The sequence below is a fragment of the Idiotropiscis lumnitzeri genome, chromosome 6, assembly GCF_059441095.1.
Source record: "Idiotropiscis lumnitzeri isolate Australia: NSW breed Sydney's pygmy pipehorse chromosome 6, RoL_Ilum_1.0, whole genome shotgun sequence".
Taxonomy (NCBI): domain Eukaryota; kingdom Metazoa; phylum Chordata; class Actinopteri; order Syngnathiformes; family Syngnathidae; genus Idiotropiscis; species Idiotropiscis lumnitzeri.
Window position 1 is genome coordinate 2,919,905 of NC_142396.1, and position 22,859 is coordinate 2,942,763.

The window sequence follows — 22,859 nt, forward strand, 5'->3', positions numbered from 1 at the left end:
TCGGGGCGATTTCCGTAGCGTAATTGAGACGAGTCATCTTAGTGATAGCCCAACTGTCCACTTGTGTTCTCCCCAGACAGGACTTGACTTCGTCGTCGTTTTTCACCTGATACAAATGACGTCACTTGTGCCGTTCAACTCAACTGTATTTAGAAAGCACTTTAAGACAACAACCGCTGCACTAAAGTAAGTCATCCACTAACGAACAATAGAACAAAATCAAAAAATGAAGACAGTAAAAAGAACAAAAACAACCAATTCAAAAAGCAAGTCTCGTGTTGAGTCAAAAGCCAAACACTTAAAATGACTTTTAAGGCGAGTTTTCAAGATGGAAAGTGAGGGGGCTTGCCTAACAATGTGTGAGGTCTTTCCAGGCTCGATCTCGTCTGAGCCTTCACTTAGTCCTCGGAACTTCTAATAGTGTCTGGTCTGCAGACCTGAGGCACCGGGTGTAGGAGCTCAGAGAAGAAAGGTTCCGTGAGACCATTTAAAGATTTGAAAACAAATAAAATGTGAAAAAGAACTCTAAAATGGACAGGGACGCCAGAGTCCGACGTACATGTTCCCTCATATTGGTACCAGTCAAGAGGCGAGCAGCAGCATTCTGGAGATGCCTTTTTAAACTGCAGATTTTTAAACACTCAACCTTATTAACTTTTAAATGGTATTATAGGAGAGCAGCGCATCTCGTAACATTAATTCCAAAGACAAAAAGGACACTTCCACCGACATGAATTGGAAGGATTTGCTTCATTCAGCTCAATGCCAAAATCAAAACGTTAGAACGGGATATTTAACTTTTTTGTTTCGCTACTTATCTGGTCGATTTATCTTCATGCGCGGCCACTCAAGAGCCAAAACACCACTGAGTTACAAAGTGCACATGCAAACTTGTGAGACAAATATAAATCCATTTATTACTCTATGAATACAGCCGAGACATGTCATGGAAACATTTCCAGAAGAGCAGAGTTGGGTGTCGTGGGAGTTCATGTGGCGTTTTTGAGCAGATTCCTCAGGACGCTGTTCTCCTTGACGAGTCGGGCGTCCAAGTCCTCAGCGATGACAGGGACGCAGTCTTCCCCCGCTCGCCCGTCGCTCTCCTCGCCATCGCTGTCGGGCAGCGCACACAATAGGGCGTCGTTCTCGTACGTGGGGAAGTAGTACCTGAATGCACAATCACACCGTTTTCAGACCTGACCACAGAAATTGGAGTTTACTGTTAGGAGGCTGAAATCTAAACCACAAATGGATGATCAAAATACCCTTCCAACTATTTTTTATGACGTATCCGGGGTCGGGTTGTGGCCACTACATTCAACTCTTCCCTCAAATTGTTGCAACCCCGCACAAGGAACTGGATTGCAGCATGAAAAAAACGTTTCATATTTAATGATGTTATGAGCATCTGTGCAAAAACAATACAATGCTATTTCCCTTTTGTTTTTTTTGCGGAGGAAGCCGAAAGGACTCACTTCACTTTCGAAGATGATTCGGCATTTGACTTCTGAGCATGGTCAAAACAAATTCAACTCATTTACAATACAAAACAATTTTATTTCGAGAGCGCATTTCGCAACAGCTGAAGCTGTAACAAAGCGCTTTCCGTATGTCGTCATATAAACGAGCAGGTAATTAGAGCACAAATAAAAACACTTAAACACGCTTACAAGAGATACCATTGGCATTTAAAGCCATGAAGACAAACAACAGTATCTCGAAGCGAACTCTAAAGTGCACTGGGAGTCAGTGAAGAGAGGCCAAGATTGGCGTGATGTGATCCGTCTTCCGAGCTCCAGTTAAAAGGCGAGCGGCAGCATTTTGGAGCAACTGGAGGCGCTTGAGGGGGTACTGGCTGACTCCAAAGTAAAGTGCAGTGCAGTCATCTCGCCTAGATGCAACGAAGGCCTGCATTAAAGATTCTAAGTGCTGCTGGGAAAGAAAGGGCTTCACTTTAGCCAGCTGCCCAAGGTGAAAGAAGCTGCAGCGAACAACAGCACCGATTTTGCCGATCTCATTTAAAACCACTGTCCAGTTTAAAAGCCAAGTTTGACACTGTCGGCTTATGATCATCAGTCCTAAAAATATTCAATTGGGCCAGCGCCATTCATTTCTTTCCGATGTCCGGATAACAAAGGGTTATGCTTTTTGTCAGGCTGGAAGAGATCAATGAACTGCCATGGATTTTAAAATTTTGAATTCTGAGGCCACGCGGACACGACTCACTGCGGTTGGTTCCAGGTGCGAGCGGCCGGTAGCGTCATGGCGTGCCGTCGCTCCCGCAGATGTCGCAGGACGTCGGCCCTGCAACCAAACTTGTCCTGGCAGGCGTGGCAGCGGTTCTGATGGATCTGACGGCGGATGAAGTTGACCAGCTTGACTTGCTGGTAGAACTTCAGGTCTGAGCGGGAGGAGGAACAGCGCACGTTTAGACAGCCGACAGCGTGCGGGTACAGGGCGGCGGCTGACTTACTAAGCTCCGCCCTCAGATGCTGGAGATCAAAGTCGTGGACTTCCTGGAAGAAACAAACGGCGACCAAAGTATTGGGACACCAACAAAGTAAGTTGCCTTGAAACACGTGCCGCAAGTTCGGCAAAACGAGGCTTCAAGCTCAAGTTTTCCGGAAAACTCCCAAAACCTGCCGCCTGGCTCTCTTCAAGCGTGGGCGAGCGAGAACTACCTTCATGTGAGCGTAGATGTCGTCCATGGTGTCGCGCTGAAGATCGCAGAACAAGCAGACGGCCGACGTGGGACAAGCGCGCCAGTCGGACCAGTCGCTGCCGAGAGACAAACGGCGTCAGACAAACCAACGCAAGCGGCCACTTGTCCACTTACTCGTCTTTGTCGTCCAGCAGCTCACGGTCGTCCTCGCTCTGCACTTCCTGCCACGTCTTCCCCAGCTCCTGCCGGCAGGAAGTTGCACGCCAAAACAATTAAGTGATTGTCAAAGCAGTTGTTCGTTTGATAATCAATTACTTGTCAATTGATTAGTTGTGGCACATCTGGTTAAAGGTTTTGAATCAAAATACTCGCAAGTTTGAACGTCGTGCAATATCAAATGTTTTTTTCATACGCCGTTGAACATTTTGCTTTGTAACCAATAAGACCAAGCTGAGATTTAGAGTTAAGGCAAATTGAAGACAACGATTTTCCACACCTTTTTATGAGACTCACAAGAATAATCGAGCACTATAGAAAACGGCCGAGTCGGATAACGGTGATGAGGTGACGCTGCGGCTACCAGGTAGTTGATGATGTAGAATCGGTCGTATTGTCGGTTGCTGGCGTTGATGCGTCGGTGCGCTTTCTTCCTCATGTGATCCTTCAGCGTTATTTTGTCTTTGAACGTCTTCTCGCAGTACAAACACTGCAAGCTGACACAAGACATTAAGGCCACGTGGCCAGAAGAAAATGAAAAGTATGCCAAGCCCGGCGACCGACTTGTCCACTTTGCTCTGCAGCGTGTCCAGAAGCTCGTTGCAGTAGACGATGTTGTCGGGAAGGCCGATGCTGAACGCGTGCTCGTGGGCCATGTGGTTCAGGAGATCCGACCTGAAAACAAGTCATGACGGCGGCGGCAGTCAATTCAATCCCTAAACAAACCTATTCATGTCAGGCGTCAAAAGTTGGTCGAAATATGTCCTCCCTGATAGCGGATTTTTGTATAAAAGTGGCTTCCCCAGAGGACAAAAAGTTCTTCTCCAAAGCAAAACTTTCATGACGATTTTGCAGTTCTATGAGTGCTGCCTCCGGTTTCTTCAGAAGCACCCAGAAAACGCAGGCACAACTCATCAGGAATTCCTGGAATATCAGACCTTCAAAATGAAAGCATGCCAGTAAAGGAACAGTTTGTCCGGTGGGCCTCAAAACTGGAGGGCCAGCTTTTGGCGCTGTGGGAAGCCGGAAAGTGGGAGTTGAGCTTCCTGTGCGATAGCTGAAACATCCCATCCAGCCATTACCTTAGCCGCTTCTCCTCACTGGGGTCGCGGGGGGTGCTGGAGCATCTCCCTGCTATCTTCGGGCAGTAGGCGGGGGACACTCTGAACGGGTTGCCGGCCAATCGCAGGGCGCACAAAGACGAACAAGCAACAACCGTCCGACCTCACAGTCATACCTACGGACAATTTAGAGTCTTCAATCAACCCGCCATGCATGTTTTTGGAATGTGGGAGGAAACTGAAGTACCAGGAGGAAACCCACGCCGGCACGGGGAGAACATGCAAACGCCACACAGGAAGGCCGGAGACGGAATCGAACCCACAACCTCTGCACTGCAAGGCCATCGTGCTAACCAGCGGGCCGCCCTCGATGAAATATCACACACTCGTCTTGGCCGATAAGTAAACTTGAAAAAACAAAATCCATATCAAAACGTTCACACTCGGTTGCATTGCGATCCATCCATTATCTGAGCCGCTTATCCTCATGAGAGTCTATTGCAGTTACTACGGGCAGTCGGCGACGTTTACCCTGGACCGGTTGCCAGCCAATCGCAGGGTGGATGCCTTCACATAAAGGTTTAGTGGCTGAACTCAAAACATTCATCTCTCAAAGCATCTTTCCGCTTTCAAATGAATGTAAATGCTGATAAACCGTCCCAGGAAAACAAACAAAAAAAAAAGTTAATGTTCATTTTAATGAGAAAAATAGCATTCTGTATCACACTCAACATAATAAATGAGTGAATAGTTGATCATTCTTTTGTGTGTGCCTTGGCCACCGGGGGGCAGTATAAGACAAACAGACGGATCTACCGTTTATCGTGACAGCTCAATTCCTCGCTCAGCTCATCAGTGCGGCGCTAATATTAATTTTTATTTGAAGTGGGTGTGGTTCTTGTTAACATGTGTTCAGTTGTCCGTCGCTTAAGAGCTAACAACACGTTGATGCTCATTGCTAGCCCAATCCCGGTGAATTTCGTGTTTCCCCAATGTCTGCTAGATGGTCGTTTCAAATACAAAACGTGTAAGTCTCTTTGTTGAAGGTTTCGTTGGACAGTATGATGAGCTGACCTGTTCCCAGTGAACTCGTCGTTGCAGAACATGCACACGCGATGGAAGCTGCGATCTTCTCGCTCCTTCTGCTGCTGCGCCAGGACCGCCTCCTGAGGACGCAAATGAGGAGGAATGATCATGCGCCCTGAGAGACATCCCACAGGACGATGAGAAGCCAAAAGCCTGTCATCAATGAAACATAGAGACCGCACAAGAAGACGCAGTGGACGAGCCCAAAGACGTTATGGTGGTACTCACCAGACGTTTCTGCTGGAGCTTCTCTCGCAGGGCGCGGTCTTCGGGAAGGACGTCACACAGTAGGAAATAGCGCTCCTGTTTCTCTGTAGGGTCATTGGACGTTCCTGTGGTGTCACATCACACACACACGCACACTTTTGGATACTCACCGACAGGTCCGGTGGAGTTGGTCTTGATCTCACTGCAGAAATCAGTGATTGGCTGCTCCAAGAATCGGCCTTTCCAGTAAAGCAGATACCTGCACGCAGGACATTTTCAATATACAGAAATTTAAAAATGGATATAAAGTCATTACGGCATTGCTAAAAACCACAATCCAAGATGTATTTAAGATTGTGAACATTAGTATACATTGATGTATATGAATGTGCGCAATGCTATCAGGCGGAATTCGCATACCTACCAAATTCCCACTTTTCTGGAAGCCCAAAAAACTGCAGGCTTGTTTAATGATGGTGCGTTGTCAAAGACAGAAAGCCAATTTATACACTTTAGATTGGTCAGAATAATACACAGACACACACACGGACTGACCAATAGATTAGATTGGTGAAAAATATTTACGTCTACTATACCATACATGTGAAACACCCCTGTAGTATTTACTTTGAGAGGTCTGCAATGAGTTTGACATCAGCGATGACCAACTTGTGCTGTAGCAGGAGATGTTTGAGGAGGACGTCCTTGTGCGTGACAGGAAGCGACTCTGAGCAGAAGAGACACGATAGCGTCTCTGCGCCGCCACAGTGTGGACCTGGAGGACAGCAGTCACCGTCAGGATCACCGGGATGAGGAGCATTAGGCTGCTCTGGGAAACACAGCGGTTCCAGAATGTGGTCCACACCTGAGACCATATGTTCGAAAAACAGTTCTTTGCACTTGTAAAATGAAAGGAAACCAAGTAAAACATCAAATGAACTCTGCCCTCGAGTGAGCATAAAACAAGATCACCTCATCACTTGACTATGCCACAAAGCGTTTGTGGGGTCGGGGGGTAAAAAGAAAACTGCCTGTTCATGCATGTATACCCTCGCTTAAGAAAAACAGGCAGGCATTTTCTTCTCTTCGCAGCCGCCAACCTGGTTGTATTCGAACTGTACCCTTGCAAGCACGTTTGTTTCTCTCGTGTCTACTGAAGGCTTCACATTTTGATAGTGCCATTTTGGATATTTAGTTTTCATCTTTAATAATCCATGAAAGGCAACTAAGAGACTTGTAATGGCAACTTGGCACAATAACAATCCTACATCTGAAGATGAGACAACGAAAAATCTGTACATATGCGCTATTTTTTTAGAAATACAGTCCTAGAATAATATAGTCCAAAGACAGAACCCAGAACAAACTACACTATGTACATCGATGCAGTTCTGGAAAGGCTAAACAGTTAGCTTGTCTGAGCACGAGCAGCTGAAGACGGAAGCTGTCTCTGATTGTTTTGCTACCCAACGAGTTGACTTTCTTCTAATAAAACCCCAGGAAGTATCGAAAAGACGCGTAAAAATGACTTTTAAACGTTGAACACAAACCATCATCGCCACTCGCGCTGGCAGCCATCTTGCTGCAGCACGTGACCAAAAGAGCCCACAAGTGACCAATCGGGGCCGCGCAGTGCCCAGATTTATGACGTTACGGTTTGCCGGGTTATCATGCACAGTATTATAAAATAAAACAAACATCTCTATCTTAGGACTAAGATTTTATATTTAGTAAGAATACTCTGTTTTATTTTTTTTAATTATAAAAACAAAAAAAATCACAAGTATGAGGAGGTGCACATTTGTTGAATAACGGTCTTTAGGACCCTGAGTGTATGCCGCGGCATCAGGAAGTCGAAGTTCATGCTGGTGAGTGTATTAGCATTAGCATTCTAATAAATAATTTAGCTGAATGTATTAGTTAGTTGTCAAAAAGGTTCTTTTTGTTTTGTCTTTTTGATGACGTCAATGAGAGTAAATGACACCTTCTTCGTTTTCGGCTATCTATTCGTTGATTTCTTTTTTTAAATATCTACACCTGCTCTCGTTAGCCACGCGGCTAGCTGTTAGCTCCGAGGACAATGAATGGACTCATGATGTTGAGGTCACGCGGTTACATATTGAAAAATAAAATAAACAGTTGATTTATTTTGTGTACTGCAAGTTAATTAACGAAATATTAATTTAATTATGAATCGTAATTCATTATTAGTGTAATGCAAATGTGTGTTGTGAGAGTTTAAAAGTCGTCTATGAATATTTGGAGGAAAAAAAATAAGATGACAGCACTCCATCCATGCTCGTTTGGTATTTTGCTTGTAGATTTGTCAATAGGGATTTTTGCATGTGCCAGCTTTGTGAATGAAATGAATTACTACTTTCCTAATGTATATTTTATTCATATTTTCTTCTGTCATACATAGACCGCCAGATTAACCCAACATCAACAAACATGGAGTCAAAATGTTTCTAAGATGTCATTTCCTGTGCTGGCCCCCCAGCTAGCTGTCTACTACTCCCGCTGAGCATGGCTCAGGGGGCCACATGGGGGCGGCGCTACCTGCGCGCCTTTGTGAGCGGCTTCTTTGTGGCCGTGCCGGTCACCGTCACTGTCTTGGACCGCCTGGCGTACGTGGCAAGGGTGGAGGGTGCGTCTATGCAGGTGAAACCCCCCGCCACCTCCACCTCCAAAAAAATGACACCGACCTGAGAAAAAGAGGAAACGAACATGTTTGTTGTTGCAGCCGTTCCTGAACCCGGAAGGAGCATCCGAATGTGACGTGGTTTTGCTCAACCGCTGGAGTGTCAGGAAGTACCACGTTCAGAGAGGAGACATCGTGTCTGTCATGTGAGTTCACTCCTAACATGTCATGATGGTGTGTTAGCATGATCGATGCCTGAAGACTTTAAGAAGTCAACACACCAATCCGACGTCGGCCGTTGGAAAGTGGGAACACGGCGTCTATTTGGTGTAGCGAGCCATGTCTGAAAATCGGCGCCGTTGTTGGTTTGACATCAAGTGAGACCATCGCCTACGGTGGCATTGAGAGGTACTACTTCTCACGCATGCGCAGAAGGTCCGGAGTAGTTGCTGTCTCCGTCTGCTTTTGCGATGTGTTCTTCCGTCATTTTCTGATGTGCTGACTTCTAGGACGACGTCGGCTTGGTGTGTCGGCGCTTTTAGACTGTAAATGTGAGAGGGAACGCCCGTTTGTCGATACAGTGGAAACTTGATTTTTGCAAATAATGTATTCCGGAACGTCTCACTAAACCCAAATCATACAAAATCCAAAGCAAAGTTTCCCATAGCAAATTATGTAAAAGTGTTGCTGAGCAGAGCGGCAGACTTGTTATTGCTTTGAGTTTTTCCCGCGCTTGCATTGTGGAATGGTATTGTTGAATTCTTTTGTTTGTTTTTCCCTCTCACAACTTACAAAATGCTTTGGATGAACATGCGTCGATTCTGATGACCCTGAAGGGGCAACAAGTGAACAATATGAATGGCCGTGTTCCAACGGAATCTGACAGAACAAACAAAATGTGAGTTTCCACTGTATGTGCGACTGGTCGGTCGTCTGGCGACCGGTCCATTCTATGGGTCCAGACGTATTGTCGTGTTACGACTGGCTTGCTGTATGTCTTCTCAGGTCTCCCAGGAATCCCGAACAGAAGATCATCAAGCGCGTCATCGGCCTGGAGGGAGACTTCATCAGGTAGTTGTTGCCGTGAAAAGCACGCTTCCTTTACTTGCGAAGCTAGTTAGCGCCGTTAGCGTTGCAAGTGGAACAGGTCCTTTTTAGGGAGAAACTGCAGAGTGACTTGGGGCAAATGTTCGAGGAGACTTGCAAATGCTGGCCGGGGAGTGGGGCGCATCCTTGTATGTGCCCCCCACCTGCTGCCAGCATGTGAAATTAACTTTTGAGCGCACGGTGGGCCCAAAGTGTGGAAGTCAACCAACAGATCCTGATGGACTTTGTTTGGGTGCAGGACTCTGAACTACAAGAAGCGACATGTGCGGGTCCCCGACGGTCACTTGTGGATCGAGGGGGATCACTACGGCCACAGTCTGGACAGCAACACCTTTGGCCCGGTAAGAAAAAAATGCCACGTGCACCCTCCTGTTAGCTTGCAGGTCAGACTGACCTATTGCAAAGTCAATTATGATTGAAAAGTGGGCGTATTCTTCTCCTTGAACTGTCCGACCTGCGAGAGGTCACCAATAAATAGTCCCGGAAATGACTACTAATGGAGTTAATTGTGCTTGGTGTGAAGTGCTGCCACTTGGCTGGTTGTGGCTCAATGTGGTACTACATGGATGGCGTCTCCTTCAAATTCACCAAATTCATTCATAAAATGAGGAACTGCAACACAGCCGGGCAACATGCATTGGACTTTGGAATTGTATTTAATTTTTTTACACTTTTGCGTAATTGCACACATTCTGCCTGGGTCAAATTGACCCAGGAACATTGTTGTTGCTCCTGAGAACCAAATCTAACAGGAGGGTTACAGGTCAGCGTGAAAGCGCAACGACAGCCTGTTTTGGACACGTAACGGTCTTGATAATGTCACTCAGTGATGTTTTGTTTTGTTGGCAAGGTGTCGCTGGCGCTCCTCCACGGCCGCGCGTCTCACATCATTTGGCCTCCGGGCCGCTGGCAGCGCATCCGAGCACGGCTCCCGCCGAATCGAGCGCCGCTCGTCACCCACGACCACCACCATGGCGACGACGACCAGTGAATGCATCATGAATGAGGTCTACTTTGAGCGCCTCCTGCTGGCGGGAGGCTCCACGATCACGCTGGCAGTCGTCATCATTTGCTACAACCAGACCACATTTGCGTCTACTCGTTTGTTTCTCCGAGGGAGACGCAGTTGTTGCATTGCCAAAGTGACTTACTTGTTCCTTTTTATCAGGATGGTCAGAAATTTGATCAGCATCATGTGGACTTCCATCCATTTTCAACACCGCTTAACCACATTTTTATTGTCAATAAATCAGATCAACATGACGATCACTCGTGACTAACATTGATTTTGTTTTACACTGAAGATTAACACATAGGGAGCAAAGTGTCACCCTAAACTGAAATTTTAGGGTTCCAAATAGAAAACATAGGGGTGCACTTCAACCACAAATTGACTTGCAATGTAAAATTTCACATAATTTTTTACCATATGACTGATACATTGGCAGATGAGTGGAACAGAATTACGTCAGCAACAAAAAATATTAAAATGTGCAACTTTATAGGCCACATGCGCAAGCAGATGACAAATTTAGTTGGACCGTCTCAAATTTCTGAGGCAAAATGCATTTAGGAACAGTTGGGAGCCCCGTGAAGAATTTGACTGAAATTTTGGTTTTAATATTTTATTTTTATCTTGTTTGACAGAATTTTTCTGTGTTTTCTTTTCAGTTTACACTAACAAAATTTTACACAATGATTTCACAAAAAAATCTTTTTATTTCACTCTGATTTTTGTGCGGGAGCTTTTTATTTGACATTTTTTTACAACGATTGGTGAAAATAGATTTTTTTAATTTAAATTTTACTTACATGGATTTGTTACATCGACTTATGGAATTGTATAGTGATTTTTCAATTTGTTTTAAGATAATGAATTGTTTTACACTGTATTTTGTTGGGCTGTTGATTAATTTGACATCTTTCTTTTTTAAAGATTGATGCATTTATTTATATTTTCCTTTTTAATCGTTTTTCTCATTCCAATTTGGATTTTGCCATTTAAAAAATTGTGAGGTTCGCATGAGTACTTAACAGCACTTTCATAAATTTACTGTAGATAGCGTCAGTGAGCTTTTAGCAGCAGTTGGTTACCAAGCGAAAAAGTCTTGTTTTTGACAGCTGGCTTAGAGCCGGTGTGGTTCAGAGCGTCCGAGTCACGATGTCGTTTCCCGGCCAGGAGTTGACTCTTTTGGGCGTTTGCGACGGTGAGCTGGACGACTCCAAGTATCGCTCGTCATTCCTCACTAACAAAGTGGGCGGCCTTCCGGACGTCGTGCCGGGCCTCCCCCGCGCGTTTCCCCGCTGCCGGCTCTGCTCGGAGCCGCTGGTCCACGTGGTGCAGGTCTACTGCCCCCTTGCGGAGTCTCCCTACCACCGGAGCCTGCAGCTTTTCGCCTGCCCGGCCGCCGGGTGTAGCGGGCGGCCGGGCAGCTGGACGGCGCTCCGCTCGCAGAGCCTGGAAGTCGACGGGAGAGCGGCGCGCGCGTCCGGCGAACCTCAGCCGCTGAAGGAGGCTCCTTTGTCGGCTAGTGACTGGTGTGACTCCGCCGATGACTGGGGCATGGAGGAGGAGGAGAAAGTCGTCGCCAAGCCCGTCTCGGAGAAGGAAAAAGGTAACCAGGCGAGGCGGCATTAAAACCAAAGTGTTTATTACTGCGTCACATTTAACAGCCGCTAGGGGGCAGAAAAGAATAAGTTGAGTTTGACATCTCTAGGGTTTTTTTAAACGGAATTTTGGGTTGACTTGTTCTACAATTTTAGGGTTATTTGTTTTGTTACGCATTTTCTACACGTGACATATTTCTACATTTTTTAATCGTGTGTATTATATAAAATTATCATATTATATATTTAAAAAATATATATCTTTATCAGCAACCAGTCCAGCATTTCAGTGTACACTTTAAAAAAATAAAAAAATCATTGTTGTAGTTCCAGAGGATGTCATGAGCAGCCGATTGGATGCCCTCCATCTGGCAGAGCCTCCCTTGAATGATCGCGTCCTGCGACCGTTCTTCATTAGCGTGGTGGACGAGCAGGACGTGTGTGGCCAAGATGACGAGGAGGAGCTGTCGCATGCCGAGCACCTGTTGAGGGAGTATGAGCAGAGGGAGGGAGCGGTCGAGGGCCAGCCGGACGGCGGCGGCGGCGGCGAGGAGACGTACGAGAAGAGTCGAGCACGTCACGGCGACTGTTTCTTCTCCAGGTTTCGCAAAAGGATCTCGGTGTGTCCGCAGCAGATTCTGCGCTACTGTCGCGGAGGGCGACCGCTCTTCATTTCAGAACCTCCGGCTGACAAGCAACCGTCGTCGTGCGCGTCCTGCAGCGGCCCACTGACGTTTGAGCTGCAACTCATGCCGGCGCTAGTTAGTCTGCTTAACTGGAAGGACGCGGGCGTGGCGAGCAACTGGTCGCGGCCCGAGTTTGGGACCGTGCTGGTGTACACCTGTGCTCGCAGCTGCTGGACGTCCTTGCAGCGGCGACCCGTTTGCGAGGTCTGCTTTGTCCAGATGGACCCAGACCACCAGCTCTTTAAATGAACGACAGGTGGTGGGCTGGTTGCTTGTTGGTGGCAAAGCACGCTGGCATATTAAAAAAAAAAAAACCTGTTGGTGATGTGACATTGTGATTTCCTAGGAGTGGTGCAGAAGTCACCTTTTGCCAATTAAAATGCTTGACTTGGGAGTTTTTGGAACAAAGGCCGTCATGTGACTGATTTAAAAACAAATAATTTTTAAAAAATGGCTGGAACTCTGAGGCTGTGTGCTTGCAGCGTGGAGTGGCCACGCTTTGATGCCCATGCGGCACCTCGGTCACCGGAAGGACTAAACCAGCGTTTTGTTTGGTCTGGCCCAACATCCAGTTTTTCATTCTCCAACAGCAAATTGCAAACACTACACACCTCTCATGGAGTCTGACGAAATAAATTAATCTTTTTGTCCTCTCCCATTCCTTTTCCTGAAATTAGTCATTGACTTCAAAATAAGATGTGATGATGCGCTGGCTAATATTCACTAGTTATTATGGCTAGCTAATGGTAGCTAAAATAATCTCTAACATTAGAAGTCAAAAATTTCACCTGCACATAATTTGAGGCTGCATGCCTCCATCGAAACGCTTAAATAAAGTAGGGCTAGCATTTCATATTGGCCGATATTGAGTTCCCTCTCGCAAAACTATTAAACTCGTTGGGGAAAAAAATGAATTTTTGTTCTAGTTTCAGCATCCTGTGAAAAATTGTCATTTTAAAAATATTTCAGGAACTTAACATATCTATGAAAAAGTCAAATAACCTGGTCAATATAATTTTGGGTGTTTTTTTTTTTTTACAGCTGGGCGATATGGCCGAAAATGTTTGTCAATATAAGTATTTTATATCAGTCAATGTTGATTTATTTATTTTTTGAATGTGCAGTTTTACATCCACGGGTGCATTGTAAATGCTTATTTGGATTAAATGCCACCCCAAAAGCAACATTGTTCATGCACTTACATGACTTCACACAATGGAATTGTTGTCAACTAATAACCTCTTGCAGTTAACCAACCGTTTTTTTTTTATTGCCATAATCCATTCATATTTTACTGCCTTATTTTGACTTATGAGTGCAATGTCAAGCGTCTGACATGGCTAACACTGGCGCTAGCATGTCAAAGACAGGAAACTCCTTAACTCGTCCACCACGTCTCCATCCGGAGGCGTTTAAACGCGTCGATGGTCACAATGTCATCGTTTTGTACCGAGTCGACTGGTCATTTATCTGAAGCGAGTTACGTCGCTCTCTTGCTCCGCGTTTGACGAACGCGCACGCCTTTAGCTTAGCTGCGTCTTCTTCGTTGCTTTGAATGACAATTGGTGGCGCCATTGCACCAATAAGCTGCATTGCCAACTGCCAAAAGAGCCCAAGAGAAGAAGAACAAGCACCGGCTGGTGCTTATGATGAGGGGGGGAGGTATAATAATTTGGGCAGGCCGGAACAATTAAATTAAACGGGAGGTGAGTGTTTTGCGATACAAGTGTGGTCAGAGAATGAATTGAACTTGGAACTCAAGGCACCACTCTACTGCCGTTGTTATGCCCATTGTCCTTGTACCTTTGTCCTGCACGGTCTCGTGCAGACTGGCAAATCGTAATCGCTGTCATTTTGGTAAAACAATGCTTTTATCATTGAGCACAGCAGTCACATGACACACAGCAGCGGCGCACAAACAGCTAGGGGAGTAGAAAAATAAACTTGGAAGTGGCCGATAGAAAAGTTGGAGGCGTTAGGCCGGCTGAGTCAATGCGGCCTGCCGCAGAAAGGGAAATCGGCGTCGCTGCACTTGGATTCCCAGTTGCTCCGGTGGTACAGGTTCGGCGAGTCAGCGCCGCTCAGGCTGCAGGCATCTCGGCCGATGATCTCGTTGACTGCACGCACGCACAGACAAACAAACGGGTGTCACGGTACGAAACCAATCGGAAGCACTGACAGGAAGTCACGGCGAACAAACTTGGGGGCTTCACATCAAGTCCGGAATTGTTTTCACCAAAATCTCATTTAGGATTTCCTCTCTTGTTCAGAGAAAAAAAAATCAAATAATATTTGGATATAATATCGATGTAATTCGGGCTGCGCAGTGACCGACTGGTTAGCACGATGTCCTCACAGTGCAGACGTCGGCAGAACATGACATTTCGGCAACGGAATCAAGGCTGGCGATGAAACGTCAGATTCAAAATACAAAACGTTCAAGCCATCTTGCACACTAACGTCAGCTGCCACCGCCTTTTCAAGCGTCCTTTGTTCATCCAAGCAAGCAAAAAGTCACAATCACTTCAACTGTCGGAATTTGCACCACTTTTGGTTTTGAATCAAAAGTCAAATGTGCGGAAGTAAGTTAGCGCACGTCACATCTTTTCAACTGATACGTCACAAGAGAAGAGGTCTGAAAAACAAGATGACGAGCACGATGCCATCTTACCGTCGTCCAGCGTGATCTCCTGGAGCTCCCGCAGAGATGCCGCCACGGGCTCGTCTTCCCCTTCGCATTTGATGTCCGGCCTGCCGCCCGACTCTTGCGCCCATCCGTGATGCCGCGCCGGCTCGCCGGGGGTCTGACGGAGGGCCCCGATGTGACACGACGTCGGCCCCGCCTCCCAAGGCTCCTGCTTGAGGAGGGTGGCAAGGGGCGCCGATTTTGGGGGCGCTCCAGGCAGGTACGAGAAGCTCTGCTGAGCACTTTGTCTTCGTTTGCCGTTGGACACGTAGAAGAGCACGTGTACCGGAACGCTCGTGTCACGCTCGTACGCGGGAATGTGCACCGTGAGGCTGGACTGACACACGTGCACGCAGACAGACAGGCCGGGGGGGGGGGGGGGGTACGTACTTGAGGCGGGGTAGAGGAAGTAGTGCGTGTCCAAATGTTTAGAATGCAACTTACACTGCTGCTCGCTTCGGGCACAACGGCGGCGTCCGACTCCCAAAGGACACGCCCATCTGAATGAGTGCGTGAGGACACGCCCAACGTTAGAGCTCAGACTTGCCTTAGATCAAACTCAAGTGTGAGCGAAGCCGTTTGACCCACATTGGATGATTGAACACAGCAAAAAGCAAGAAATGGGCGCCATGAAGCGTCTTCACATGGCCAGCAGGGGGCGCATGGCTTGAGATAAGAGGCCTCTCAAAATAAAGCTGCTCTGCCATCATCACCACTTGTTGAATGTATGAAAAATGTAGAAGTGTGCGAAATGTGAAAATGAAGGCCTAAATCAGAGCCAGATGTCAAGCTTAGGCCCAGGGGCTATATCTGGCCCGGCATTTCATTTTACGTGGCCCGCAAAAGAAAATCTCGTGATAAATCTTCCGAAATTTCGAATTGTCGAGCGTAATAAGTAAAAATCTTCAAATATTGCAGCATTTGTTTATTACCTAACCCGTTTTAACAACGTGAACAACTATTCTCTTTAATTTTAAGACGAGTTGTCCGTCAATTTGTTGTTGTACTGTATGAGGCAATTAAACATTTCTATTGTTTCACAGAACGGTAAGCGTAAACCATAAATGCAATGTTTGTGTAGTTTGTAGTTCGATGCCTCTGTGGCGACGGTGTGAATTTTTGGAATATGGTCAAGCTGGTTTGAGTCAAATAAAAAAACGTGTGTGTAGTCAATAACCCAAAAAGTGGGTGGAGTCAAAAATATGACTAGCCTGTCAAGCAGTCACAACATAATTAACGTTGATCAGTCAACTAAAGATGTTTTTTTTTTAAATATTTAAATATTATTATAATTCCGCCAAATAGCAGAATCGACATAAGCCTCACGAGATCCATATTGGTCGGGCTCGAATAATAAACATTGAGAAAAAAAAATAGTGAGAAGATGACGAGCTCACCGGGACTTTTCTCCAAGAAGACCACCCTGGAGCGAGAGGACAAGTTGGAACCCAGGATGACCAGGCGCTGTCCTCCTTCCTGCCGGCAACTGCCGGGCGCAAAGCCGTCCACGTGAGGGAGCTCCAGACCCGAACGCTGCGCTGCAAAGCGTGACGGCGCCGCGTCAGTAAAAGCGGACGGCGGGAAAGGAGGCGAGGCGGCACTCACAGCACTCGATGGGAAGCGAGCACGTCTGGAGCCACAGCGTCCACCCGTCCGACCGCGGCACGGACACACGGAACGCCACGCGCACGCGTGTGTTCTTCCTGCCCACGTCCGTCTCGCCTTTCTTCAGCTCAATGTCGGCGTTGCGCAACTTCAGAATTCCAGCGCAGTCGATGCTGACCGATACAAAGCGGCAAAAAAAACAATGGGCTTTTTTAACAGCTGTTAATTCCCGCACTCGGATGTTTTTTTTTTTAAATCCTGATTTTCCTCTTTGCTTGTGTATAATCCGATGTTTCGTGACTATACAAACAGCACATGCTCCTATGTGCTCATAACAATTGCCGCGTATGGCTCGTGGGCAATTTTAGCAGCCGAATGTGACGAACCAACACACAAGCATACAGAGCAAGCAAATCTATTTTTGGACATTTCCATCCGTATGACGCACCAACTTATAAGTCGCATTACTGCACACTAAGGGAACCAAAACAAAACAGCAAATGTGTCAAACTTCATTCCACTTTCATTCCACATCCACACATAAGGCGCACTCGATTACAAGCCACACCGTCGATTTTTGAGAAAATGAACGCATTTGAAGCGCGCCTTATAGTCGGAAAAATACGGTAACCGCAGTATACCAGCACCGACTGCGTACTCACTTTTCGTCACGAAATCAGTGCTGAGAAAAACATCAATGAGGCAAGTAAGAAGCAGTCGTAAAGAAGCGACTAAGTTCTTATTTAGCTGGAGTGCTGCCACCTCACAGGAAATTAAATGCCCGTTAACAATGCCATACAAAACGGGAGGAAGGCCAGCGAGAAGGCTCACTGGAACCAACTTGTGATCTGGTTGGCTTTCACAACTGCCCATCAACTGTAAAAGCCCCCTCGAGACGCCCGCGCGATTGTATCTGAAGGCCTCGGAAAGAAAAGTGCGCGTTTCTGCTATCGAGAAATCTGCCTGGCAACATGAGCTTGTTGAATTCTGATTGGATAAAAATTCTGAGCTAAAAATACAACACTCGATTATCATCATGACTTTTTGATTATGTTAGGCCTTGACCGCCCACCACTGCTTGAAACGAAAGGCGCTTGACGAACCAATGACATTTCACGTGATTGAAATGGCGCCTTACGTGGCAGTCATGTCGTTGTCGGGCGTCAGGGGGATCTCCAGGACTTTGGTCCCGTCCACGTTCTTCTCCCGGCAGGCCGTGCTCACCGTCTTGCTCGTCACGCGGTGGACTTGGTAGAAGGCGTGCGGGCGGAGGGCGTGGCGCTCATCTGCCGTGCCCATGAACAGTAGCAGGGTGGCGGGGGGGCGCCAACACGGACCGCTCAGCTGCGCACAAAATAGCACGCGTTTATTATTCCAATTACGTTCGACAGACATTGTTTCGTTTCGAGGCGAGGTCATGTGTGCTACTTGAAGCCAAGAGAAATGTTTGACATCATATTGAGGTCAGATTGAATGAGCGGTTGAAAAAAATAAAATACTGCACAAAGCAGAAATGGTGAAAAAACAGTGGCGGGCGGTCAAGGCCCTCTCTGAACAATCCACTAACGGCGCCTGCCAACCAATCATGTGATCGTTGCCGACTGGTCCTCACCTTGACTCTGGGGTGTCCTCCGTCGCTGGCCTTGATGGCCCCTCGGCTGCCTTCGGTCTCGTAGTGAGCACGGTGGTACGGCCGGGGCTCCGCCTCCACGCTCAGCCGGTTGGGCCCGAAGCCGCTCGGGAGAGGAAAGTCCAGAGGGGGAGGAGACGACGCTCTGGGGGAAACGGACCCAAGGAATCACTCCACTTCCTTGGCAGCATTTCTCTACTCCTGTCTCATGCCACTATGCTCCTACTTCCCGTACTAATGATGATCGACTTCCTGTTTCGCTTTCTTTCCTCTCACTGTCTCACATCCTTTCTACTTTTTGTGTCGCCATGTTACGACTTCCTGTCAGGGCATTTTTGTATTTTTTTTGTCCAGCCATGGGTCTACATCCCGTCTGATATCGTTTCGACTTCCTGTCGGGTCAAGAATGGGAGTGACGTATGAACGACATCAAAGAGTTTGGTACCTGAAAAGGGGCGCGGCTCCGGGTTTGAGGGCATTCCAGCTGAAGCGTGCGGGCACCTGCAGGAAGAGCTCGGCCAGGCCGCCGGCGCCGTCACGTGACTCCTCGGTCAGTGGCGGCGGGACTTCCTCCAGCAGCGAATCTCCCACCGGGACGCCCGGCTGCACGGCGGACGTCCTCCTGGTCTTGGACGGGACGTCGAGCTCGTGGAGGGTGTGTCCGGGGAGTCCCGCCCAGGTGTCGTCCGTCGCGTTGCCTCGTGGGGACGTGCCTGTCGTGATGCTGGACGAGCGCTGAGGAGATGGCGAGCGAGAGAAGGCGTCGGCGTTGTCGTGACGACGCTTCCCACACGGCGACGTGGGACGGGAGCACGGTCTGTGCGGGCGACACGAATGGATGGTCCGTGTTAACGTCATCAACCGGTTGTCATTTTCTATTTCCATATAAATTGTGATTGATTCAATCTTTACCTGTATTGGTCGAAAATGTAAATTAATTAGAGATTGATTTCATTAATTCTGCACCCAGAGTCCTGAAAAAGAATGTTCCAGTTCCATTTCTTGGATAAATCGAACAATTTAAGTATATCCAAAACAGAAAATAACGCAGTAGTTAAATATTCCTTGAGTATTGCAATACTGTCTGTCTACATGTGTTCCTCCACTGTTGGTGTTCAGCTTTCCATTGCTTAAAGGGACCTTTCGATGTACGGTAAATTCTATTTTTGCTGATTTGGGACCAATGAAGTGAAATTGAATTGGATGAGTTCCGGCGGCATCGTGTTTGAGAACGAGTGCAATAAAGTCTGAGAAACAACACAGAGTTTAAAAAGTGTCAGTGGTAACCGTGGCGACCTGGAGGAAGGGCGGCGGCTCATCCACATGTCCTCGGTAACGCTGGCACGCGGCGAGTGCTGAGGAGACTGGTAAGGCGACAGCGCTGGGCTGAAGGAGGCCGCGTTCTGGCTGTTCTGGTACTTCTGCTGCCACAGCTCTACACCGAAGGCTCCACCTCCTCCGCCACCCGAGGAGCCCAACGTCAGCAGCAGTGCGGCGTCACCTAGATCGCCGTCAGCGTCCTCGTCGATGCCGCGCGAGAACGAGTCGCAGGACGACAGGTCCGACATCCAGCTGCGGGACGACAGGCTGCTGCAGGGGCTGCGGCGTAACAAACAGTGACTTTGACATTTGACGTCCGTTTCACTTTGCAAATTCACTTTGTTTTTGAGCGGGTTGACTCATTTCACACTTTTTTGAATGTTTTGGTTTGTAATGCGCGGCACACCTCGTCACTTAGTGGTGCTCAAGCAGTTGCCCTTTGCATTGCTGGGCATTTTCTTCTTTGTTCGTCAATATTTCCAAAGATACAAATAAATGACCATCTTAATTCACGCTCTAGAATATGTAAAATAAGGAGGACCCGTTGCTGTTTGCAGGGGATAGAGAGCAGCCCGGTAATTTATTTGTTATAATTGACCAAAATACATTTAAAAGTTGTACCTTTGTTGTAGTTGACCTTTGTTTCTGAAGTCTTGACCTCATATGGTCATTTTTATTTGGTATGCCCCCCGATGGCCAGATATGGCTACTGCATTTAGAGGTGCGCTCTCCTTGATGGGGGTCAAGTCTTGAGTATTAAATTAATTGCCAGAGATGAAAAGTTATTTTTTTGTTTTTCTGAATCATTTTAGTCTTCATTTTATTTTGGGAACGAAGCCCCGCTGAGACCTGTACATGCCCTTTGACATTTCAGAAAAAAAGCGGCTCAAACGCCCTCCAATTATGCCACTCCGCAGGGGGCAAAGTGCTCGTATGCGGGGGGATTGACCGCGTCATTACCTTGGGCAGAAGGAGGCGTCGCGGTAACACGGATCCAGGGGGAGGTATAGCTGGTCTCTGGGCCATGCCGCCTCCACGTAGCCGCCCTCTGCGCCCAAATCGACGTGAGCGCTGGCGTCGTTGTTGCCGTTGGTGGCTCCGATGGCCGTGATCTGGATGCTGGGACAGTGCAATGCCGACGGGCTTCCCTGGGCGCCGTACGCCAGCCCTGAATATTCCCCGCAGGGGGGAAGGGCCCGCATGGGCCACGGCGGCGTCCTCTCGTAATGATGGAGACCTGACAAAAGACGCCAACCTCGTCAACATTTGCGTTGCAAACTTGTGGCGACATTTACGTACGCGATTACGTCCTAGTGACATTCGAACACAAGGAGTGTGGTGACAAACTGGGCTGGACCAAATGGCCTTAAACAACCCATGACATTTTATTTATTGATGAGCTTTGCTCAGACTGAACCACCGTGCTCTCTAAATTTAATATGGAAAACTGTTTCCTCTGATTAATAGTTTGCCATAACTCGGCATCTTTGTCCGAAAAAATACATACATACATATATATTACATATACATACATACATATATATATATAGCTATATATATATAGCTATATATATATATATATAGCTATATATATATATATATATATATAGCTATATATATATATATATATTTATATATATATATATATATATATATATATATAGCTATATATATATATATATATGTAGATATGTATATATACACATTATCCTGCTTTGGACAGCCAAAATAACTATTTGAGTATTAAAGTTTTAAAGTAACTAAATAATTAAGTGGGTATAAAAATTAGAATAGTCGAATTAAAATATAGCAGACCTTTTACTTGGCATTGAGCTTTGGTGATTTTTTTTTAAGCTTCAAGTCCAAACTGACGAAAGTTGATCACACAAATTACACACAATTGGAGTCGTTTTTGGAGCGAAATCTGGAAGCTTGCTTTTACTGCGTGCTTAGTTTACGAAATAAACTTTGCGAATTGTACAAAGCAATGTACAAAAAAAGTTCACCGAGAAATCCATTTTTCAAGTAAGACCATCATAACAAATGAGAAACAACTTGTCCAAGTCCCTCGCCTCCCAGTCCCAATTTAAAAATGGAGCAGAAGTCAACAGCTGACAGCTGGACGTGTCACATTCACGTCAGCAGCCATACGCGTTTCTTCTCGAACGTTTCAAAATAAATCATAGCCACACTGGGCCAACTTTTTTGGAGAGTCGCGCACTGCGCATTCGGCAGCACAAATAGCGTCAAAATCGTCTCGTAAAAACCTACACGCGAAACAGGTTGTGGGATGTGTCACGCGCGCACCTGTGCGCGTCTTCTCGTCTTGCAGTCACGTCCTCGTTTCTAACATCCCGCCAAATTTGCGGAAGTTGACGTTAACTTGACATGGAAACCAAACGTGTTGGAAAAACTATCCCAACCCGACTAACCTTCATTTTGTCCGTTGTCCTCTTCGAAGATGAGTCTGAAGTCCAACTCCTCCGCGCACTTTGCGGAAGACATGAATGCCAAGTGTGCCAACAAAAATAAAAGAAAGTTTGTCGGACTGTCGTCGAAGTCGACCTGGCGTTCGGTTAGACAACTCAGCACGTCAAGCCGTGTGCAGCCTTCCAAGTTGTACAGTGTCAACTTTTAAAAAAATTTTTACATCGGAAGATCTTGCCTAGTTTACTTGTTTAGCTTTGGTCAAACACAACAAGCAAGAGTTGGTTTGCACTCTCGCGCTGAGCTGCTGCGTTCATGTCAACTCGGTCTGCTCAGCTTTCTGTCGTCGGCCTTGCTGACAAAGTTGGAAGGATTCTGCGTGGAATTACAGTGAAATTCAGCTACACGATCCACCTTACTGTGGCGTTTAATACAAAGGCACGGAAATTGTGAACATTTGACATTAATGCGCCAAATAAACTTATGTATAGTTCCGGTACTGAGGTCACATCTACTTTCAAATATACAGAGTGTACGAAGTGTCCCGAAGCGTGGAACGCACCGTGACCAGCCCGTGACTAACGTCATCAATCGGGCATCGACTTGACTTCAACTTTGAATTAAAATTAAATTACCGGTCACCCCAAAACACAATTAACGTGAATAGATAAGCTTCAGTGAGTGTTTCTCTCGCTATCCCCAGTAAGAAGAAAATTATTTTGCACGCCACCTGGCTCTCCGTGGCGACTATGAATAGTAGAATTTGTGAAAGTATTACTTTACATAGCATTGCATCCTAATTAAAGTAAAACAAAAGGTCAAATATATGAACATCAACTCACATCAAATAATTTGAACACAGTCTACACTTCATAGCTCCTGCTCTGTGCCATATTACACTCCATTCTTGCACGGCAC

At 46.7% G+C, this 22,859-nt stretch overlaps 4 protein-coding genes across 11 annotated transcripts; 2 read left to right on the forward strand and 2 right to left on the reverse strand.

The window, feature by feature from the left end:
* Positions 1–891: 891 nt before the first annotated feature.
* Positions 892–6,875, reverse strand: znf277 (zinc finger protein 277). Of its 4 annotated transcripts, none has more exons than XM_088297541.1 (12): positions 6,783–6,875; positions 5,860–6,097; positions 5,403–5,491; positions 5,254–5,336; positions 5,014–5,105; positions 3,443–3,553; positions 3,243–3,375; positions 2,837–2,904; positions 2,682–2,778; positions 2,474–2,516; positions 2,227–2,401; positions 892–1,167 (listed from the first exon to the last, which is right to left on the reverse strand). In XM_088297541.1, exons 1-12 carry the CDS (start codon positions 6,808–6,810, stop codon positions 990–992), a joined length of 1,335 nt encoding a protein of 444 aa, XP_088153667.1. In that variant the 5' UTR covers positions 6,811–6,875; the 3' UTR covers positions 892–989. The 4 variants fall into 4 exon arrangements, with proteins under 4 accessions (XP_088153667.1, XP_088153669.1, XP_088153666.1 ...); XM_088297543.1 differs by having other exon boundaries at positions 5,860–6,007; positions 6,783–6,866; XM_088297540.1 differs by lacking the exon at positions 6,783–6,875 and having other exon boundaries at positions 5,860–6,776.
* Positions 6,870–10,123, forward strand: immp2l (inner mitochondrial membrane peptidase subunit 2). Of its 3 annotated transcripts, none has more exons than XM_088297551.1 (6): positions 6,870–7,100; positions 7,733–7,893; positions 7,976–8,079; positions 8,879–8,944; positions 9,219–9,321; positions 9,831–10,123. In XM_088297551.1, exons 1-6 carry the CDS (start codon positions 7,067–7,069, stop codon positions 9,969–9,971), a joined length of 609 nt encoding a protein of 202 aa, XP_088153677.1. In that variant the 5' UTR covers positions 6,870–7,066; the 3' UTR covers positions 9,972–10,123. The 3 variants fall into 3 exon arrangements, with proteins under 3 accessions (XP_088153677.1, XP_088153678.1, XP_088153679.1); XM_088297552.1 differs by having other exon boundaries at positions 6,874–7,100; positions 7,655–7,893; XM_088297553.1 differs by lacking the exon at positions 6,870–7,100 and adding an exon at positions 7,111–7,205 and having other exon boundaries at positions 7,655–7,893.
* A 925-nt stretch (positions 10,124–11,048) lies between these two features.
* pdcd2l (programmed cell death 2-like) lies at positions 11,049–13,457 on the forward strand. Its single transcript, XM_088297550.1, has 2 exons — positions 11,049–11,595; positions 11,915–13,457. Exons 1-2 carry the CDS (start codon positions 11,142–11,144, stop codon positions 12,520–12,522), a joined length of 1,062 nt encoding a protein of 353 aa, XP_088153676.1. The 5' UTR covers positions 11,049–11,141; the 3' UTR covers positions 12,523–13,457.
* LOC148334536 (nuclear factor of activated T-cells, cytoplasmic 3-like) lies at positions 11,055–22,731 on the reverse strand. Of its 3 annotated transcripts, XR_015843999.1 has the most exons (12): positions 21,947–22,731; positions 20,475–20,751; positions 19,491–19,793; positions 18,640–19,011; positions 18,177–18,339; positions 17,703–17,908; positions 16,565–16,737; positions 16,357–16,497; positions 15,404–15,459; positions 14,945–15,296; positions 12,148–14,390; positions 11,055–12,069 (listed from the first exon to the last, which is right to left on the reverse strand). XR_015843999.1 is itself a non-coding variant. In XM_088297535.1 (11 exons), the coding sequence occupies exons 1-11, from the start codon at positions 22,017–22,019 to the stop codon at positions 14,263–14,265; spliced, it is 2,244 nt and encodes a 747-aa protein (XP_088153661.1). In that variant the 5' UTR covers positions 22,020–22,731; the 3' UTR covers positions 11,055–14,262. The 3 variants fall into 3 exon arrangements, 2 of the variants coding, with proteins under 2 accessions (XP_088153661.1, XP_088153662.1); XM_088297535.1 differs by having other exon boundaries at positions 11,055–14,390; XM_088297536.1 differs by lacking the exons at positions 11,055–12,069; positions 12,148–14,390 and having other exon boundaries at positions 15,106–15,296; positions 16,357–16,492.
* Between the last annotated feature and the right edge of the window lie 128 nt (positions 22,732–22,859).

What these genes read in the sequence shown, in the direction of transcription:
- immp2l (XM_088297551.1), top strand. Translation starts at nt 7,067, where the DNA reads ATGCCGCGGCATCAGGAAGTCGAAGTTCATGCTG. An exon ending in GGAAGTCGAAGTTCATGCTG is followed by an intron (nt 7,101 to 7,732) that starts GTGAGTGTATTA and finishes CTGGCCCCCCAG; the next exon opens with CTAGCTGTCTACTACTCCCG. An exon ending in TGGAGGGTGCGTCTATGCAG is followed by an intron (nt 7,894 to 7,975) that starts GTGAAACCCCCC and finishes TTGTTGTTGCAG; the next exon opens with CCGTTCCTGAACCCGGAAGG.
- znf277 (XM_088297540.1), bottom strand. Translation starts at nt 6,191, where the DNA reads ATGCTCACTCGAGGGCAGAGTTCATTTGATGTTTTACTTGGTTTCCTT. An exon ending in CAACTCCACCGGACCTGTCG is followed by an intron (nt 5,337 to 5,402) that starts GTGAGTATCCAA and finishes ATGACCCTACAG; the next exon opens with AGAAACAGGAGCGCTATTTC. An exon ending in ACATCTACGCTCACATGAAG is followed by an intron (nt 2,517 to 2,681) that starts GTAGTTCTCGCT and finishes TGTTTCTTCCAG; the next exon opens with GAAGTCCACGACTTTGATCT.
- LOC148334536 (XM_088297535.1), bottom strand. Translation starts at nt 22,019, where the DNA reads ATGTCTTCCGCAAAGTGCGCGGAGGAGTTGGACTTCAGACTCATCTTC. An exon ending in GAGGACACCCCAGAGTCAAG is followed by an intron (nt 17,909 to 18,176) that starts GTGAGGACCAGT and finishes TTTTGTGCGCAG; the next exon opens with CTGAGCGGTCCGTGTTGGCG. An exon ending in CTCGCTTCCCATCGAGTGCT is followed by an intron (nt 16,498 to 16,564) that starts GTGAGTGCCGCC and finishes CACGCTTTGCAG; the next exon opens with CGCAGCGTTCGGGTCTGGAG.
- pdcd2l (XM_088297550.1), top strand. Translation starts at nt 11,142, where the DNA reads ATGTCGTTTCCCGGCCAGGAGTTGACTCTTTTGGGCGTTTGCGACGGT. An exon ending in CGTCTCGGAGAAGGAAAAAG is followed by an intron (nt 11,596 to 11,914) that starts GTAACCAGGCGA and finishes TCATTGTTGTAG; the next exon opens with TTCCAGAGGATGTCATGAGC.